Genomic DNA, 21,475 nt, shown 5'->3' with positions numbered 1-21,475 from the left:
TTGTTTTTAATGAGGTGGTCACTCAGTTGGTTGTAAACCAGGCGTTCAAGGAGTTTAGAGGAAAAGGGGAGCAAGGAGATAGGGCGTAGGTTGTTAAGATAGGTGGGGTCCAAGTACGGCTTAAGTATGGGGGTGACCAGTGCATGTTTTAGAGCATTGGGGAAGATGCCAGACGTGAGGGAGAGATTGAAGATGTGGGTTAGAGAGTGTAGGATGGAGTTAGAGGGCGACCGTAGCATATGAGAGAGAATAGGGTGCAGGGAACAGGTGGCTAGGTGGGCGATAGAAAGGAGTTTAGCAACTTCGTCTGTAGTAGCAGATTTGAATAGGGGGAGTGTCAGTTGTACCTGTTGACATGGGGTCTTAGCTTGGGGAGATACCTGTAGAGCGGAGATTTCATCGCGGATTGTATCAATCCTGTTTTTGAAGTGATTAGCGATCTCCTGGGCAGTGAGTGAGTCAGTGGGTGGAGGTGGTGGAGGACAAAGTAGAGAGTTGAACGTAGAGAAGAGTTTACGGGGACTATATGAGAAGGTGTTAATAAGAGCTGTAAAATAGGTTTGCTAGGCAGTGTGGAGGAAAGAATAGTATTTTAGGAGGGCAGATTTGTATTGGTTGAAGTCTTTGAGAGACTTAGTCTTGTGCCACAGACGCTCAAGAGCGAGACTACGTTTTTTGAGAATTTTAGTGTCATCTGTTTGCCAGGGTTGTAGGGGTCGAGGCCTGATTCTGCGTGTAGTGAGGGGAGCAAGCTTGTCCAGGGTGGAAGACAGGGATTTATTGTAGATGGACGTGGCTTGGTTGGGGCAGGACAGGGGAGAGATTTTGTCATAGAGGTGGTCAGTAGCAGAATAGAGGAGACAGGAGTTGAAGTTGCGAAAATTTCTACGGGTGATGGTTAGGCGATTGGAGGGAAAGGTAGAGACAGGGGGAGAGAGAAACTAATAAGGTGATGGTCGGAGAGAGGAAAAGGATTGTTTGAGAAGTTGCATGCAGTGCATACGTAGGAGAATACGAGGTCAAGGGTGTTGCCATCAGAGTGAGTAGAAGCCTGTACCCATTGTTTTAGGTCAAATGAAGAGGTTAGACTAAGAAGTTTAGAAGTAGCAGGAGTGTTTGTATTAGCAGGGATGTTGAAATCACCGAGAAGGATTGTGGGAATTTCTGTAGAGAGGAAGTTGGGTAGCCAGGCAGAAAACTCATCAAGGAAAGTTGATAATGGTCCAGGGGACTGGTAGATCACAGCAATTCTTAGGGAAGTAGGAGAGAATAGACGTATACAGTGGGCTTCAAATGATGAGAGAGAAAAAGAGGGAGGAGAGTGAATAACCTGGAAGGTGCATTGGGGGGATAGGAGGAATCCCACTCCACCTCCCTTGCGTCCATTACGCCTAGGGGAGTGAGTCCAGTGAAGGCCACCCTGGGATAGGGAAGCAGGAGAAGGGGTGTCATGTTCGTGGAGCCAGGTTTCGGTGAGAGCAAGTAGATTGAAGGAATTAGTGACAAAGAGGTCATGAACAGCAGTGAGTTTGTTGCAGACAGAGCGGGTGTTCCAGAGGGCGCAGGAGAGAGGGAGGCTGGTGTCGGGAAGAAGAGGAATGGAGACTAAATTGCATAGATTGCGACTACTGCCAGAGGGTGTAGGGTGATGGGTGTGTTAGGCACAGTTAAATAAGGGAGGCCCAGGGTTTGGGGAAATATCTCCAGCGGTTAAGAGAAGCAGAAGAGTAAGGGAGGTAATATGAGAATATGATTTGTATGAGGGGAAATGCTTCAGTATCCTGGGGGGTTTGTTAGCAAGTGGGCTTAGAGTTAGAAAGAGGTGATGAGTGCAGTAATAGGGGGAGGGGAGAAGGGAGGGTGATATCTACAAATTGCGGGGTTGAGCAGAGGGGTGAAGAAAAGAGAGTTTGAGGAGAGAGGCAGCAATTGTGAAAAGGAGGAGAGGTAAAGAGAGCATGTTTCAGAGAGGAAGGTGAGATCATTTGGAATAGAGGTCATCTGCTGTCTGTTGTAGTTTGCTTTGTGCAAATCGCTGAAGTGCAAGAGCATAAGTGCCACTTATTTAAAGAACCCCACTTCTTTGGAAGAACCCCTGTATGTTAATGGCTGTGTATTGAGTTATTTTGAGGGGACAGCAAATTTACACTGTTATACAAGCTGTACACTCACTACTTTACATTGTAGCAAAGTGTCAAATCTTCAGTGTTGTCACATGAAAAGATATAATAAAATATTTACAAAAATGCGAGGGGTGTACTCACTTTTGTGAGATATGTATTTATATCTGGGTATATGTGCACAATTCCACCAGGACTCCTATCGGACCCTTTCCTGATATTACCTGTTTTTATATTGTATGTATGTATTATTATTAAAGTGATATTAAATTGGTTATAAAGGCTCAAGGCTTTTTTCCATCATGCATTCTATGAATGAAGGTAAAAAATCTTCTTTCTGCAGCAGCCCCCCCCCCCTCATATTTTTATCTGCGATCCAGCAGCGTGCAAGGAGAACTCTCCCTCCTTATTGGATGAGCTAATAGCTCCAACTGCTGTCAATCACAGCCAGTGACCCAATGAGGAGGGAGAGGGGGCAGGACCCAGCCACAGCTCTGTGTGTGAATGGACACGCAGAGCAGGGCTTGAAAGCGAGCCTGCTTGGGTGCCCCCCAGAGCAAGCTGCTTGCTCTGGGGGCACTTGGTAGAAGGGAGGGGCCAAGAGTTCTGACGGGGGACCCAAGAAGAGGAGCATCGGGGTGGCTCTGTGCAAAACCACTGCAATTACCAATATCCCTTTTGAGGGCTGTTTTTTTTTTTGAAATAACAAACATTTTATACTTATTTGATCTATGCAGTGGTTTTGCAGAGAAGCCCTGATCTTCCTCTTCTTGGGTCACCCCACCGGCACTCCTGAGCCCTCCCTTCTGCTTAGTACCCCTATAGCAAGCAGCTTGTTATGGGGCACCCCTGCAGGCTCTCCCCTGAACTGCTGCCTTGTCTGACTATTCAGACCCAGAGCATGGCTCAGCCCTGCTCTCTCCTCACTGGTGCAATTGACAATTGTGAGAGCCAATGGCTGTCTCAGCCAATGAGGAGGCAGAGACCCCAGACAGCCCCGAGGCTCTCGTGCACACCTCTGGATGGAGATGGGACTCAGGTAAGTATGGGGGGGGGGGAACTGCACACAGAAGTTTTTTTAACCTTTATACATTCAAACCTTGAGCCTTTACAACCACTTTAATCTCTTTTTATACAAAACTTGTATTCTTCTCATACTGTTGTATCAGTATACATATGGTTACTATTATATACTGGTTGCGGTAGTTCCTTGCCTCCCAATGACTTTGATTAGATTACGGGTTCATTTCCCAAGAAGGGAACTAGGGTTGCCACTTTTCATTTTTTTTTCATTTTAGTATACACTATAGGATTGTAACAGACCTGGGACCCCTTTGGGCACTCCAAAGAGAATAGTAATGTGGTGCACATAGTGCCCCCTCACCCTCCTGTTCCGAGCCACATTCCAGTCTGAATAATGAGGCCGAGTTTCAAGTGGAATGAAACCCAGACACGTGATTTAAAACCTGGACTGTCCGGGTGAATCCCGGACAAGTGGCAACCCTCTCTGCTCACAGATGACCTGTCCTGAATGGAAGCACTACCAACTGTATTATCATTCCCACTCTTCCACTTAGTGAAGGTTCTGCTTGTCTTGTTTACATAGAGGTTTAGTGCAATAGGGGAGTCCATTTCTTATAACTCCCCAAAAGAGGCCTACACATGCACCTGACATTGTCCATACACCCCCTATACAGAATGTCCTGTAGTACAGATACTGTAGTGATCAGCACCTAGGAGGAGACAAGGAAGGCCACACAGAGCTCTCACCCTCCATAGACTGGACACACACTAACTGAGGGGTTTGGTACAAATCACGTGATGCGTCACACAGCTGACTATAGGACACACATCACGGTTAGAGGTTACACTGTACGCTTCACCTTGTCACTTTGTTCGCTTGCGCGCGCGCCCCGCCCCGCAGCTTACGCGTCTGCGCAGTATACACTCCCGAGCAGCGAGCTGACAGGCTGATCCTCATGACAAGAACTCCAGCCTCAGCCAAGCCCCCGCTGACGTCACCCTCTCCGGGCTCCATTGCTCGCAGTGCCGCCCCCTCCCGCACGTTGTAGTGATGGGGGATCCTGCGGAGCCCGAGGCGGCCTCCTCTCCCCGCCTGCAGAATGGCTTTCATCCCCCGGTGCTGGTGAACGGGGAGAGCAGCCGGGTCCCGGGAGAGCATGGGCCGCTCCGAGCACACCAGGACAGTGCGCACCACCAGGGATCCCCGGCCAAGAAGAGCCGAATGAGGAGGAGGAGCAGACCCCGTGAGTGGGGCAGCTGGGGGGATTGTTCCCTGTCATCATCTGATTGGTCATTGTGGTGTCATTCATTCCCCGTCATCATCTGATGGTGTATTGTGGTGTCATTCATTCCCGTCATCATCTGATGGTGCATTGTGGTGTCATTCATTCCCCTGTCATCATCTGATGGTGTATTGTGGTGTCACTCATTCCCCGTCATCATCTGATGGTGCATTGTGGTGTCATTCATTCTCATGTCATCATAGGGCCATCTGTTGGTGCACTGTGTTGTCATTCATTCCCCTGTCATCATCTGATGGTGCATTGTGGTGTCATTCATTCCCCGTCATCATCTGATGGTGCATTGTGGTGTCATTCATTCTCATGTCATCATAGGGCCATCTGTTGGTGCACTGTGTTGTCATTCATTCCCCTGTCATCATCTGATGGTGCATTGTGATGTCATTCATTCCCCGTCATCATCTGATGGTGCATTGTGATGTCATTCATTCTCATGTCATCATCTGATGCTGCATTGTGGTGTCATTCATTCTCATGTCATCATAAGGCAATCCGATGCTGCATTGTGGTGTCATTCATTCTCATGTCATTATAAGGCCATCTGATGCTGCATTGTGGTGTCATTTATTCCCATGTTATCCTAGGGCCATCTGATGGTGAATTGTGGTATCCTTCATTCTCATGTCATTATAAGGCCATCTGATGCTGCATTGTGGTGTCATTTATTCCCATGTTATCCTAGGGCCATCTGATGGTGAATTGTGGTATCCTTCATTCTCATGTCATTATAAGGCCATCTGATGGCCGCACTCACCCCAGTACATTGTGGTGTCATTCATTCTCATGTCATTATTGTGGTGTCATTCATTCTCATGTCATCATTGTGATGTCATTAATTCTCATGTCATCATAGGGCCATCTGTTGGTGCATTGTGGTGTCATTCATTCCCCGTCATCATCTGATGGTGTATTGTGGTGTCATTCATTCCCGTCATCATCTGATGGTGCATTGTGGTGTCATTCATTCCCCTGTCATCATCTGATGGTGTATTGTGGTGTCATTCATTCCCCGTCATCATCTGATGGTGCATTGTGGTGTCATTCATTCTCATGTCATCATAGGGCCATCTGTTGGTGCACTGTGTTGTCATTCATTCCCCTGTCATCATCTGATGGTGCATTGTGATGTCATTCATTCCCCGTCATCATCTGATGGTGCATTGTGATGTCATTCATTCTCATGTCATCATCTGATGCTGCATTGTGGTGTCATTCATTCTCATGTCATCATAAGGCAATCCGATGCTGCATTGTGGTGTCATTCATTCTCATGTCATTATAAGGCCATCTGATGCTGCATTGTGGTGTCATTTATTCCCATGTTATCCTAGGGCCATCTGATGGTGAATTGTGGTATCCTTCATTCTCATGTCATTATAAGGCCATCTGATGGCCGCACTCACCCCAGTACATTGTGGTGTCATTCATTCTCATGTCATTATTGTGGTGTCATTCATTCTCATGTCATCATTGTGATGTCATTAATTCTCATGTCATCATAGGGCCATCTGTTGGTGCATTGTGGTATCATTCATTCCCCTGCCATCATCTGATGGTGCACTGTGGTGTCATTCATTCTCATGTCATCATAGGGCCATCTGATGCTGCATTGTGGTGTCATTCATTCCCATGTTATCATAGGGCCATCTGATGGTGAATTGTGGTGTAATTCATTCCCATGTTATCATAGGGCCATCTGATGGTGAATTGTGGTATCATGTCATTATAGGGCCATTTGATGGCCGCACTCACCCCAGTGCATTGTGGTGTCATTCATTCTCATGTCATCATTGTGATGTCATTCATTCCCCTGTCATCATCTGATGCTGCATTGTGGTGTCATTCATTCTCATGTTATCCTAGGGCCATCTGATGCTGCATTGTGGTATCCTTCGTTCTCGTTATTATAAGGCCATCTAATGGCCGCACTCACCCCAGTGCATTGTGGTGTCATTCATTCTCATGTCATCATTGTGGTGTCATTCATTCTCATGTCATCATAGGGCCATCTGTTGGTGCACTGTGATGTCATTCATTCCCCTGTCATCATCTGTGCATTGTGGTGTCATTCATTCTCATGTCATCATAGGGCCATCTGATGCTGCATTGTGGTGTCATTCATTTCCCTGTCATCATCTGATTGTGCATTGTGGTGTCATTCATTCTCATGTCATCATAGGGCCATCTGATGCTGCATTGTGGTGTCATTCATTCCCATGTCATCATAGGGCCATCTGATGCTGCATTGTGGTGTCATTCATTCTCATGTCATCATAGGGCCATCTGATGCTGCATTGTGGTGTCATTCATTCTCATGTCATCATAGGGCCATCTGATGCTGCATTGTGGTGTCATTCATTCTCATGTCATCATAGGGCCATCTGATGCTGCATTGTGGTGTCATTCATTCTCATGTCATCATAGGGCCATCTGATGCTGCATTGTGGTGTCATTCATTCTCATGTCATCATAGGGCCATCTGATGCTGCATTGTGGTGTCATTCATTCTCATGTCATCATAGGGCCATCTGATGCTGCATTTTGGTGTCATTCATTCTCATGTCATCATAGGGCCATCTGATGCTGCATTGTGCTGTCATTCATTCTCATGTTATCCTAGGGCCATCTGATGCTGCATTGTGGTATCCTTCATTCTCGTTATTATAAGGCCATCTGATGGCCGCACTCACCCCAGTGCATTGTGCTGTCATTCATTCTCATGTTATCCTAGGGCCATCTGATGCTGCATTGTGGTATCCTTCATTCTCGTTATTATAAGGCCATCTGATGGCCGCACTCACCCCAGTGCATTGTGGTGTCATTCATTCTCATGTCATCATTGTGGTGTCATTCATTCTCATGTCATCATAGGGCCATCTGTTGGTGCACTGTGATGTCATTCATTCCCCTGTCATCATCTGATTGTGCATTGTGGTGTCATTCATTCTCATGTCATCATAGGGCCATCTGATGCATTGTGGTGTCATTCATTCCCCTGTCATCATCTGATTGTGCATTGTGGTGTCATTCATTCTCATGTCATCATAGGGCCATCTGATGCTGCATTGTGGTGTCATTCATTCCCATGTCATCATAGGGCCATCTGATGCTGCATTGTGGTGTCATTCATTCTCATGTCATCATAGGGCCATCTGATGCTGCATTGTGGTGTCATTCATTCTCATGTTATCCTAGGGCCATCTGATGCAGCATTGTGGTATCCTTCATTCTCATGTCATTATAAGTCCATCTGATGGCCGCAATCACCCCAGTGCATTGTAGTGTCATTCATTCTCATGTCATCATTGTGGTGTCATTCATTCTCATGTCATCATAGGGCCATCTGTTGGTGCACTGTGGTGTCATTCATTCCCCTGCCATCATCTGATGGTGCATTGTGGTGTCATTCATTCCCCTGCCATCATCTGATGGTGTATTGTGGTGTCATTCATTCCCCTGCCATCATCTGACGGTGCATTGTGGTGTCATTCATTCCCCTGTCATCATCTGATGGTGCATTGTGGTGTCATTCATTCTCATGTTGTCATAGGGCCATATGATGCTTCATTGTGGTGTCATTCATTCTCATGTCATCATAGGGCCATCTGATTGAGAATTGTGGTATCCCTTATTCTCATGTCATTATAGGACCATCTGATGGCTGCACTCACCCCAGTGCATTGTGGTGTCATTCATTCTCATGTCATCATAGGGCCATCTGATGGTGCATTGTGGTGTCCCTCATTCCTCTGTCATCTCATGTCATCATCTGATGGTGCATTGTGGTGTCATTCATTCCCCTGTCATCATCATCTGATGCATTGTGGTGTCATTCATTCTCATGTCATCATAGGGCCATCTGATGATGCATTGTGGTATCATTCATTCTCATATCATAGGAGCATCTGATGGCCACACTCACCCCAGTGCATTGTGGCTTCATTCATTCCCATGTCGTCATAGGAGCATCTGATGGCCGCACTCACCTCAGTGCATTGTGGTGTCATTCATTCCCATGTCGTCATAGGAGCATCTGATGGCCGCACTCACCCAAGTGCATTTTGGTGTTCTTCATTTTCACCATACCATTGTGTTCAGTATGGTGGAGTGATGTGCTGCCATTCATTCTCAACCACAACCCCTCCATCTACCCGCCAATGAATGTGTGCAGCCAAAAGATGGTGCTGTGTGTACCCCTTTCTGGCACCTCACCCCTCCTGTCATTGTCCTGCAATGCATGCCCATTGGGTGGGTCACTAGGCGCTGTTCAGGATGAATGGCACTGCATTGCACTGATGCATCTAGGGTCCATTCACCCTGTAACCTTCCATGCACGTAGTTCTGATGTTATACATAGACGGTGGGCACATCACTGCGCTATTTAGAAAAATATGAGCTGTCAGATTTTTATCTGTGTGCTACTTTACACCAAAAAATACAAATAAAAATGCAGAAAAATGGCAGAGGCCTAGGTGTGAATGGGGAAAAATGGCAACCACCCCAACCTATAACTGGCCTTAACAGCAAGGAGCACATAGAAGAACAATGCATGTCAAAAAAACAACAAACAAAGATTCCCAGCTCATTTACCAGTCAGTCTGCAACAAACTGAATTCTCCTGTCTGACAGTTCACGTTAAAACCAGGGATTTAGTTTGCACACATTTGCAAATACATGTTAAAGCTACAGCAGCCACTTCACAGCACCCCAGTGTACTGCAGTCCTAACTCTATCATTTTGAGAGCCTCCATAGTAGGAGCACATATATAATAGTGGATAGATTGAGGGCAGGTATGCCTGGAGGAAGCCAACCCCTCCCTAAAGGGATTCAAATGCAATGGACACCCAGCAATAGCACAATGGCGGCGAAGATATCCAGTGCGCCCCCTCACCAATTCACCAACAGTACAAACAAATGGCAACCACCCCATCCTAGAACTGGCCTTTGGAGCAAGGAGCACATGGAAGGGCGACGCATGTCAGAAAACAACAAGGTGTGAATGGGCCCTTGGTGTGCATGCTTCTATAACTAGATGTTGTGATGGGTCCTGGATGGCAGCACATAGTAATCAGGGTGTGTGTATCGGGGTGCGCTGTTTCAGGGGAGAAGGTGGCGCTACATTTATCTACCTACTCTTGTGCTAATCAAAAAAATCAAATAAGAGGGTTTTTTTTTTTTTTTTTAGGTTTTATATGGTTTAGATACAATTTCTGCTGCTGGATTAATCTAATCGCTATGGATATTTTTGAATTTCACAACAATCATGTTATTGACTCTGAAGGTGTTTTTGATGAATACACTTGTGCTTTGGCTGCCTCTCCAAAATAAATGAGCCACCTTAAGCCCCGGTTCACACAGGGGCAGCACGACTTGCAGGTCGCCTCAGCGAGGCGACCTGCAAAAGACTTCCGCGGCGACTTGCAAAACGACTTCTGTATAGAAGTCTATGCAAGACGCCCCAAGTCGCCCCCGAAGTAGTACAGGAACCTTTTTCTAAGTCGGAGCGACTTGCGTCGCTCCTATTAGAACGGTTCCATTGTCGCCTGACAAGTCGCCCCTGTGTCGCTGCGAGCCATAGTTACTTCTGGTTCGAACAGCAGTTTTACAGACAAGATCGTGGCGTGGCCATGGGAGCCAAATACGCTCCAAGCCTGGCCAACATTTTTATGGCCAAATGGGAGGAGGACGTCATCGACGCCCCCAGGAGACCCGAGGTGCTCCTGTGGGCTAGATATATTGATGACGTCCTCCTCCTATGGAATGGAGGGGAGACTGAACTCCACAGATTTATGAACACCCTTAACATTAATGACCGAGGCATCAGATTAAATTTTGAAGCCAGTCAGGAAACCATTCACTTCCTTGACCTTAAGATCCAGATCCTGGAAGGACGGTTCGTGACGTCAACATATTTTAAAGATACTGACAGAAATTCCTATATCTCTGTAGACAGTTGCCACCACGAACCGTGGCTGAAGGCCATCCCATACGGACAATTTTTGCGCCTTAGACGCAATTGTTCAGATATAGCCACCTTCGATCAGCAGGCATCTATTTTAACAGAAAGATTCCTAGAGAAGGGATATGACCGTTCTTCCCTCTTACAGGCCGTGAAATCGGCAAGGGACAGGGATAGAGCCACTTTGTTAACTGAAGTTCCCAGACCTAGGAATGAGGTTTTGGAGACTATACCGTTTATTACTACGTATTCAGTACAACATCGAGCTATCAAACAACTAATACAAAAACATTGGCATGTTCTTGGTAGTGATTTGACTCTTAAAGCCTTCTTACCACCAAGACCCAGGGTGATCTTTAAAGGAGTAGCCTCCTTGGGAAATAAGATAGCACCTACAGTCCAGGACCCTCCACGGGAAAATAGATCTTTCCCTTTCCGTCATTTCAGGACAGCCACAATAGAGAGATAGTCTCCTCCCCTTCCTCTGGAAACACTGCGCCAGCCCATAAAATCTCTCCTCCCCTGCCAGACCTCAGTTATTAGTGTTTCCTCCGGTGGGGAGACACTGTGCAGAGGAACCAGGCCGGGTGCAGTCAGGGAGACTGTGGCCTCTTTCTAAGAAAATCATCCCTAGGGAAGCAGGGGCTTCCAGGATGAAGAGTGGCGGTACATACCGCAGCTGAAGCCACCCCTTCCTTGCCGAGCGCGGCATCAGGTCGTGGGGGACCCCTATCGCGTCCACAGGGCCGCAGCATGGAGACAGTCCGCTCTCCCCTGTATCCATACAGGCCGCAAAATTTGGAACCAGCGGGCCGGACGACGGGTGACGTCATTTCCGGCGGGGGGGCGGACGCTTTCCCTTTGAACCGCGACTTCCGGTTCCGGGTCGCGGGGCTGATAGGGGGCCGGGCTCAGGCTGGAGTGAGTCGCTTCACATGTACACAGTGTGAGACTCTACACAGGCAACCACCTGCAGTCATGTCTGAGGCAGATGCTGCAGCTCATTCGGACGCTGTCTCCAGCCTTCCAAAGGTAAGAGTTCCCTGGGGAGGGGTCCTCTCTATCTAAGGTTTGCTCTCCCTCTTGTATGGTTCCTTACTTAGAGGGAGGGCAGTCCCCCTGGGTGGTCAGGGGGTGGGGGGGTGAGCGCAGTTCCCTTAAGATGGATCTGGTACACCCCCAGGGTTGTTTCCACTTAAACTTGCTGGAAGTAATATGGTTTTTTTGTATGTATTCTCAGAAATCTACAGAAAAAACAAAGTCCACTCATGTCTCTAAAAGGAAGTGTGCCTCTTGTAGAGACAGTTTAGGGGAAGCATGGACTAAAGTTTTGTGTAAGGAGTGCATAGACTCCCTGGTTAAGGAAAGGGAATCTGAACAGCAGTCTGGGTTGGCAGCTTCTGTGAAAGAGCTGTCATCCACCTTTTCATCTTTTAAAACCTTTTTTGAGACGTTCAAGCTTCCCTCTAAACCCATTCAGCAGGACACAACCCCGCCTCATGCTCAGGGCTCTGCACCTGCCAGATCTACCAATTTAGTTATGGCAGAGGAGATGTCAGGCCCTTCCGGGGTGGAGCAGAGGCAACCGGACAGTGGCACGTCTGATTCCCATGAGGAATCAGAAGGGGAGGACCAGGACGGGGAGTCCAGGAAAATCTCCAGGTATAAATTGTCCCTGGATGAGGTGGAAGATCTCTTGGGGGCAATATATACAACCCTCGGGATACACGAGGATAAAAAACCCCTATCTCTCCATGACCTTATGTATAAGGGCTTGGGAGTTCAAAAAAGAAAAGTTTTTCCAGTACATGAAGTGCTGGTGGAAACGATTAAGAAGGAGTGGCAGGATCCTGAGAGGAAACCCTTCTTTTCTAGCTCCCTTAAGAGAAGGTTTCCATTTTCAGAGGATCCAGCGTCCATTTGGAATAAAAATCCCAAGTTGGATGCCGCCTTCTCTCAGGTCTCTAGACACACAGACCTGGCATTCGAGGATATGGGGGCTTTGTCGGATGTCATGGACAAAAGGATAGACTCACTTCTAAAAAAGACGTGGGACTCAACTGTGGGTAACTTAAAGCCAGAAATGGCTGTTACGGTCGTAGCCCGCAATTTAGAGCACTGGCTTTTCCAGATTCAGGAGCACATTGAAGCTGGCACAGCCAAGGAGACTATCCTAGCCTCGTTCCCCACGATTCTGCGAGGAATCGCATACATTGCAGACGCCTCAGCAGAGTCAGTCCGTATGTCGGCCAGATCAGCGGCGCTGGCGAATTCGGCCAGAAGAGCGCTCTGGCTGAAAACTTGGCCGGGGGACACCGCCTCCAAGGTCAAATTGTGCGGGATACCCCTGACAGGTGATCTACTCTTTGGCCCTGGTTTAGAGACGGTCTTAGACCGTACAGCGGACAAAAAGAAGTCCTTTCCGCCTAAGAGGAAAGCCCCAGCTCAGACGAGAAAGGGGTTTCGTCCGAAAAAAGGCAAGGAATCTCCCAAGCAAGGGAAGAAAACTTGGGGCCAAAGAGGCAAGGGCAGAGGAGGGGCGATTTTTCGCCCTCCTGAGAAGGCCCGTAAAGATCAATGACTCTCTAGGGGCGGTGGGAGGAAGACTGGGGGCCTTCCTTCCACAGTGGGAGACCCTCTCACCCAATCGATTCATCCTGGGGGTCATAAGAAGGGGGTATCTCTTGGAATTCTCAAGACCACCCCCGCAAAGGTTCCTTGTTACGAAGCTTCCCAGCTGCACAGCAAGGGCCGAAGCTTTGGTGGACGCCCTGAAGGAACTGGAGATTCAGAACGTAGTTCACAGAGTACCAAGGGGGCAGGAAGGAGAGGGGTTCTATTCCCACGTATTTGTGGTGAAAAAGCCCTCGGGAAAATTCAGACTGATTCTGAATTTAAAACCCTTAAACAGGTCAATTTGCTACAAAAGGTTCCGCATGGAGTCAATCTTTACGGTCAGGGCCCTGCTACCACACAACTGTTATATGGTGTCTCTGGATCTCAGAGACGCATATTTACACGTCCCTATCGCAGAAACCTCCCAGAGGTTCCTCCGTTTAGCAGTAGACCTGCAGGGCACAATACTGCATCTGCAGTTTCAAGCGCTGCCCTTCGGGCTATCCTCCTCGCCCCGCATATTCACAAAGGTACTGGCAGAGGCGTTGGCCTTCCTGCGACTCCAGGGGGTATCAGTTATAGCCTATCTGGACGACCTGCTTCTTTTTGCAGTATCCCCAGAACAGTTGATCAGAGACCTCGATCTAACCAAGAGGGTTCTAACAGGTTTGGGGTGGCTGCTGAACTTAGAAAAGTCCAGTCTCATTCCCTCACAGCGCATTGTGTACCTGGGGTACCTGCTGGACACTACGCTCTCGAGAGTTTTTCTTCCAAGGGAAAAAATTCTAAAACTGGACAGAGCAGTTCTCTCTCTCCAGTGCAACCATCTGGTGTCCAAGAGGTCCATAATGTCAACATTAGGCCTTCTAACTTCTACTCTTCCAGCAGTGCAGTGGGCAGGATTACATTTTCGCCCCCTACAATCATATGTACTAAGAGTATGGGACCACAGTCAGAGGGATCTAGACACCTTAGTACAGGTTCCCCATCAAATAAAGAGATCTCTTTGGTGGTGGAGGAAGGAAGTGAACTTGTCACAGGGACGTCTGTGGCTCATCCCAGTCCCACAGATCCTAACCACGGATGCAAGTGGCAAGGGCTGGGGGGCACATCTGGGATCCCTTCTAGCGCAGGGCACATGGAAGGGCGACGAGCTGCAGAGGTCTTCCAATTGGAAAGAGCTGAGGGCAGTAGGCCTAGCCCTCAGATTCTTCAAAAAGGAACTCCAGGGCCACCATGTACAGGTACGGTCGGACAACTCATCCACCGTGGCCTATATAAACAAGCAGGGAGGCACCAGGAGCGGAAGTCTGCTGGCCCTAGCAGAAGACATTCTAAGCTGGGCCGAGTCCAACACTCTCTCACTCTCAGCGGTTTTTCTGAGAGGGGAGAGGAATATAATCGCAGATTTTCTCAGCCGGAGGAGTCTAAAGGAAGGAGATTGGGCCCTCAACCAGGAGGTTTTCAATCTCATATCCGAGAAATGGGGACCCCCGGAAGTGGATCTTTTCGCTTCAAAAGACAACGCGAAAACCCCCTGTTTTTTCTCCCTAAACGCAGGGGAAGGAGCACTGGGAGTGGACGCATTATCTCAGAGTTGGCATTTCAGGACATGTTATGCCTTCCCTCCTCCGGTACTATTACCGGCGGTTCTGAGGAAGTTTCAATTAGAGAGCACCTCTCTTATTCTGGTAGCTCCACATTGGCCGAAAAGGGCATGGTTTTCAATCCTCAGTCAGTTAGCAGCGGAACCTCCCCTTTTCCTTCCACCTCGAAAGGATCTTCTGTCGCAGGGTCCAGTCCTCTGCCCACAGGTGCAGCAGTGGAAATTAGCGGCCTGGCTACTGAGGAGGGTATATTAAGATCCAAGGGGTTTTCAGAGAGCTTGATCTCTACCCTCCTCAACAGTAGGAAAAAGGAGACCCGTAAGATTTACAAAAAGGTCTGGCTCCTTTTCAACAAATGGTGCATAGAAAACTCCTTCTCGGTGCAGAGTCCCGTAGCTGTGTTGGAATTTCTGCAGTGTGGAGCGGACAAGGGTTTATCTGTAGCTACCCTTAAAAGTCAGGTTTCAGCACTCAGTGCTTACCTGGAGAAGTCTCTGGCTACCAATCCATGGGTGGTCAGATTCTTTAAGGCACTGTCAAGACCGAGACCTACCAGGGGTCCTCCCTTTCCCGGGTGGGACCTATCTCTGGTTTTACAGAGCCTTACGGGAAGTCCCTTTGAGCCATTGGACAAGTGCCTGTTAAAGGAACTTACCCTAAAAACAGTATTTTTAGTTGCAGTAACAACTGCCAGGAGGGTCAGCGAAATTGAGGCGTTATCAATTAGACCTCCTTTTTGTGTTATTTTGCCAGACAGGATAGTCCTTAAGACTGATCCAGCTTTTTTGCCTAAGGTGGCGTCAGGCTTTCATAGAAGCCAGGAAATAGTTCTACCCTCGTTTTGTCCCAATCCTTCAGGTGAAAGGGAACTAAGATTTCATTTTTTAGATGTAAGGAGGTGTATCTTACAATACCTAGAGATGACTAAGACAATAAGGAAGTCTGATTCTCTATTTATTTTACTTTCTGGGGCCAGAAAGGGTCTCAGAGCGTCCCGACGCACGATTGCCAGGTGGCTTAGATTAGCTATTGGGCAGGCATATTCTTTAGCAGGGAAGGAGGTCCCTAGAGGCATAAAGGCACACTCCATCAGAGCAGTGGCAACTTCCCAGGCAGAGAAGGCTGGAGCAACGCCAGAGCAAATATGCAAGGCAGCGACATGGTCCAGCTACTCCACTTTCGTTAGACATTACAGAGTGGACCTGGTGGCGGCAGGTGAGCAGGCTTTTGGGCGAAAAGTTCTGCAAGCTGTAGTCCCACCCTAATTGGTAAGTGCTCGATTATCCTCTCTATTGTGGCTGTCCTGAAATGACGGAAAGGGAAAATTAAAGTTACGTACCGGTAACGTCTTTTCCTGTAGTCTTTCAGGACAGCCCTAGTTACCCACCCTAAGCTTGGGGGGGTCTTATTAAAGACCAGAACGCAATATGGTAATGATATTGATTGGTATGTTATTAATGTGTTCTTGTGTCTCCCCAGCGGCCGGAGGTACTCTTGAAAGAACTGAGGTCTGGCAGGGGAGGAGAGATTTTATGGGCTGGCGCAGTGTTTCCAGAGGAAGGGGAGGAGACTATCTCTCTATTGTGGCTGTCCTGAAAGACTACAGGAAAAGACGTTACCGGTACGTAACTTTAATTTTCCTGCAAAATCTAACAGGGTTCTATAGGTGTGGGAGATGTCAGGTGTGCTCCCTAAATGCCAACAGATCAAGACGTATCACGTCATTCATATCCACCAGTACTGGAGACTCACACGACATTGAACCATTCATTACTTGTAGCTCTGAAGGGGTAGTTTATCTCCTACAATGTCCGTGTGGTCTCCAGTATATAGGGAGGACTAAAAGGGCCCTACGGGTTCGTTTAAATGAACACATAGGAAATATCAGAAGAGGGTACGATAAACATCCTGTTTCCAGACACTACGATCAATGCCATGATAGGGACCCTTCCAAGACATTATTTATGGGCATAGACAAATATAAACCCCATTGGCGGGGTAGCTCACTGATCAGGGAGATTTCAAAGTCAGAGATGTCTTGGATATACAAGGTCAAAAGTTATGTACCACATGGTATGAATGTAGACACTGATATTAATGCCTTCATTAATAATGCCTGACTTACGGATGTCCTTTTATAGGGCTCCTTTTTCTATTTAATGTCTAGAATATTTTTGTGGAGTTTTTTTGATCTGGATCCCCTCTCCGGACCACCGGATATGCCCTGTGACTAGGGTTTAGATCAAGACTGCAGTACCTGTAGAGTTTATAATTATTTTAAAAAATTTTTAACTTTATTTTTAATTTAAATTCTTTTTCCATGTACCCACATAGGTAGTTTTATATCTATTTTTAAGTTACATGAGGATTTCAGGATGGCCACTAGGGGTCGCTACATCAGGGACTCATATTTCTATGTCCCCTTATGACCATTTTTAGGTTGTGCCTATATGTGTCACCATTCAGGCCCCATAAATTTTACATTTATTTTTAGTTTTTAAGTTGGGGAGTTGTTTTAATTGGACATATGCTAATGTTGCTATACAAAATAATTTATGATTCATTCACGCCTTTTTAGGCTTATCTACTTGTATCCATCCATTTATGCTCATTCATATAGCCATCATAGCCATCTGACTATCTCACGCAGGAGAAGTCTGGGACTGAGGGTGTATATCTTTATTATGGCCATTAGAGGTCGCTGTTTGTAAGTGGCTCATGTCCCCTCACAACACAATTTTAGTTCAGCTGGCGCGTGTCACCATTCACGCCCAGACTGCTATAAGAAGAAGAAGTCTGGGACTGAGGGTGTATATCTTTATTATGGCCATTAGAGGTCGCTGTTTGTAAGTGGCTCATGTCCCCTCACAACACAATTTTAGTTCAGCTGGCGCGTGTCACCATTCACGCCCAGACTGCTATAATACATGTTATTCATATTTAGTAAACTCATTCACGCAGATTTGCTATATCTTATGTTTAATTTATAACAACATGTTCCCCTAGTTCCATCAACATCTAAATGGCAACACCAAGGATCGCTGTGGGGTTTCTCTTTGGGAGAGTGACCCGACTGGCAGGGATCTGGTGATGTTGTTTGGGACGTTTTTTTGCACATAGGGTTGTTTTGGCTTTTGGCTAGTGCCATTCCCCGTTTGTCTCCTGTTGCTCGGCTCCCACTTGCGCTGTGTGTGGGGTGCCCCTTTGCATGTTGTGTGTGGAGGCTAGCGTCGGGCTCTCGCGCGTGCGCGCGGGGATCTGACGTTCTTTTCCTTGAGTGGGTAGTACTTCTCCTCTGACGTGACATTGAATGGGTCCGCACATGCGCGGTAGCGCTGAGTTCAGGGACGCTTTAGGCTCCCTAGGAAGTCTAGTTCTCTTCCGCACATGCGCACTAGTAATCTATGCGCTCGAGGCTAATGCGGAAGTCCGGTGTGGGGGATTCCAAGGTGAGGCTTATCATTTACTATTTAAGGGAGGTGTTGCGATGAGCAGCTCGTGCCCCTGGAAGACGCAATTCTTTTGCGAAACGCAGCGTAGGGCTGAGCGGCATCATCGCGCCACCTCCCACTGTCGCTGTACTTTTAACAGGACGAGCTATCTGTGGTCATCCGGCCGGTGCCACAGTTCGTTTTTCCGATTGATGATGTTGATTGTCTTACCTACATGTGAGTGTTTTTGTTTTTTTCTACAATAAATTACCAATTGATTTTACACTATGGGAGCCCTCCCTTTTTTCTCTCCTATGATGACACCACTATGCTGAGGGTTGAGCCCCCTTCTTGTGGATCCATCCATTTCTACTCCAGCACCTGATGCCCTTTTCCAGCTTCCATTCCCATCTCTGCTCCATCTCCGTCCCTGGGAAGTCCGGATTACTAGGATCTCAAAAGCCCTTTCAGACCCTCTGTAACGGGGGGTCATGGGCTTCTGGTAAGCGGCCAGGCTCTTACTTTTGGTGGTGGTTCTACATATTTGAGGTTCCATGCGGTTGCAAGACCTGCGATTGCCAAACTCACTCTGTCTTGAGTTCTTTTTTTGGACTATTTTTGATTTTTTCACATGGGTTTCTTTCCAGTGTATTTTATTTGGACTTTATTTTTTAATTGTTTGCACTGATTGGGATACATTATTGCACTGATGATTTATGTGTCATTAATCATTTTTGTGATCTGTTTGCACTGATTGTGATATATCACTACACAGATGGTTTATATATTCACTGATATTGTATCTAGTGCTCTTTGTGTGACAAATTTGGTCACACATATATCCATATAGCGCGAGTCATTCAATTTTCTCCTTTGTTTATTTATGTGTTTGTGTCACATTTAGACATCGCTGCTTTTTTATTATAATTTTAGACACTTTGAAGCGCAATTTTTTATATATATTTTTTCTGGCAAATTAGTGCACAACATACCGGACAGATGTGAAAGGGCCAATTTATTCCAGTGCTGCACAATGCAATGTAATGCATGTAACACACATTGGTGCGATCTGATGGTACATTGTGGTGTCATTCACCTTGCCAACAAATGCACCACAACACGTTAACACTATAACACTATACATCGCATTGCAGTACGCTGTGTTACAAACATGGTTTTTTGTATGTTCAGCGGTTCCTTGTATCGACTGCCCTAAAGTGGTTGTAAACCTCAAACTGGAAATATGAACAAAGAAAATCCCTCTATAGTGTGTACTTCTCTCAATCCAGAGCACTATAATGCCATGTACACATGAGCGAACTTTTCAGCATCAAAGGTCCAACGGACTTTCGACGGAGTTACGATGGACTTTCGAATGACCAGACTTGCCCACACACGAACGGACTAAAGTCCGTTGGTTTGAACGTGATGACGTACGAAGGGACTAGAATGAGGAAGTTTATAGCCAGTAGCCAGTAGCTGCCCTTGCGTCCTTTTATGTCCGTCGGACTAGCATATAAACGAACGGATTTTTCGACCGGACTCGAGTCCGTCAGAAAGATTTGAAACATGTTCCAAATCTAAAGTCCGTCTGATTTTCGACAGAAAAAGTCCGCTGAAGGTCCAATGAAGCCCACACACGGTTGGATTGTCCGATGGATTCGTTCCGTCGGAAAAGTCCGGTCGTGTGTACACGGCTTTAAGTGTAATTTCCTCCCTCACCTTCCAGGACAGCTACTTGAGAGATGATCGGCTCCGCCCTCTACAGGAAACACAAATCAGATAGAATTTAAAAGGCCCCTCCCTTTCCTCTGACCCTCAGATGTTATGTGTTACCAGTCCCTCCAGGAGCACCGACACGTTTTTTGTTTTCCTATGGTCTGGTAACTGTGGTTGGTGGACCCCCTTTCTCTGGTTTCATCTAGTACTAGTTGTGGCCAAGTCCTGGATGATGGTCTGTACTAGAAGGGTTCCCTATTTCTAAGGGTTACTTGCCTTTGAAAATGCTGGCAACTCCCTTCTTTTCCCCAGCGCTGCTGTGTGGAACTGTGTCCTCCCAAATGCTTCATTCTGGTGTACCAAGATGGCGTCAGGAGGACTTCCTGTGATGCAGCCGGAACCGGAAGTCACATGACGCACTTCCAGACGCCGAGTTCTCATAAGGAGCATGATGTGGAGACACTGAGGACATGCTGCAGGGGAATGGCCTGCTAAAAACGCCATTCTAGGCGCAGTTTTTGCGGTATAACAGCAGTCTTCTCGGCGACTGTTCTCCGCTTGCTTCATGGAGCTTGAGGACAGGTCTGAGGATGGAACATCCGCTCATATTGAACCAGCGGCAGCATCCGGGTCCCATACTGCTCCCAAGGTAAGCCCTGGTCTGTGGATAGCTGCAGCAAGGGACTTCTTTTGTATGGATCCTTTTTTCATGGCCCTTGTTTCTGCTCTCTTCTAGGCCAAACCGGTGAAGAAGAAATGTGGGAACTGTAGAGCCAGGCTCTCTGATAGTTACAAAAAGCTATTTTGTGAGGATTGTATCCCACCCAGAGCTAGTTCAGAGTCTTCCTCCTTTAAGGAGTTAATGACTTCTATGAAGGAAGTAGTGGATTCTTTTCGGTCACTGAATGACAGGGTTGCTAGTATAGGCCCTCCCTCTTCTAGACCTATAGCTCAGGATCCTTCAACGTCTGCCAGGTCCCTTCCCTTATTAGTATCTGAGACTATTAGTTCACGCAATACCTCTGATCTGGAGGAAGGTGAGAATTCAGTCTCTTCATCTGATGAAAAGTCTGCATCAGAAGAGGATACAGGTAGCTCATCCAAGTATCTTTTTCCAGTGGAGGATATTGATGAACTATTAAAAGCAATTTATACCTCAGAGCAGATTGAGATACCACAGCATGCTCAATCTGTGCAGGATAAAATGTATAGGGGCCTTCAAGGACAGAAATCTAGAACCTTTCCGGTACATCAGTCTCTTAGAGACATGATTCTATCTGAATGGAAAGAACCTGAAAAAAGGTTGTTCCAATCCAGAGGACACAAAAGAAGATTTCCTTTTCAGCCTGACTTTGAGGAGGTTTTCTTTAAGTGTCCTAGATTAGATGCCCCATATGTCACAGGTGTCCAAAAGAACAGATCTTTCTTTTGAGGATTCTGGGGTCCTTAAGGATCAAATGGATAGGAAGGCAGACTCATTGCTGCATAAGGCCTGGGATGCTTCAGCTTTTTCTTTAGGCCCAGCGGTTGCAGCTACCTGTGTGGCCAGAAATTTAGATGTATGGGTACAGCGTCTAGATGAGCTTCTGGCATCTGGCACCCCCAAGGAAGAGATTAGAGAATCTTTCCCACTCATTGCCAAGTCAGTCGCCTTCCTAGCTGATGCAGCAGCAGATTCAGTGAAATCCGCAGCTAGGG

At 47.1% G+C, this 21,475-nt stretch overlaps 1 protein-coding gene across 2 annotated transcripts in view; it reads left to right on the top strand.

Annotated features, from left to right (window-relative positions):
* Nucleotides 1-4,043: 4,043 nt before the first annotated feature.
* The window catches only part of PANK1 (pantothenate kinase 1), a 100,266-nt gene continuing 82,834 nt past the window's right edge, over nt 4,044-21,475 (top strand). Inside the window, exon 1 of one of the 2 annotated variants that reach the window (XM_073596385.1) lies at nt 4,044-4,387. In XM_073596385.1, coding sequence (XP_073452486.1) covers nt 4,195-4,387 — 193 coding nt within the window. In that variant the 5' untranslated portion in view covers nt 4,044-4,194. Of the gene's footprint in view, nt 4,388-9,234; nt 9,439-21,475 lie in introns of those variants that run through there. The other variant, XM_073596388.1, reaches the window with a different exon arrangement.

This window comes from Aquarana catesbeiana, linkage group LG08, assembly GCF_042186555.1.
Source record: "Aquarana catesbeiana isolate 2022-GZ linkage group LG08, ASM4218655v1, whole genome shotgun sequence".
NCBI lineage: Eukaryota > Metazoa > Chordata > Amphibia > Anura > Ranidae > Aquarana > Aquarana catesbeiana.
Note: the sequence above shows the minus strand (reverse complement) of the source record. Positions and strands in the feature narration are given on the sequence as shown.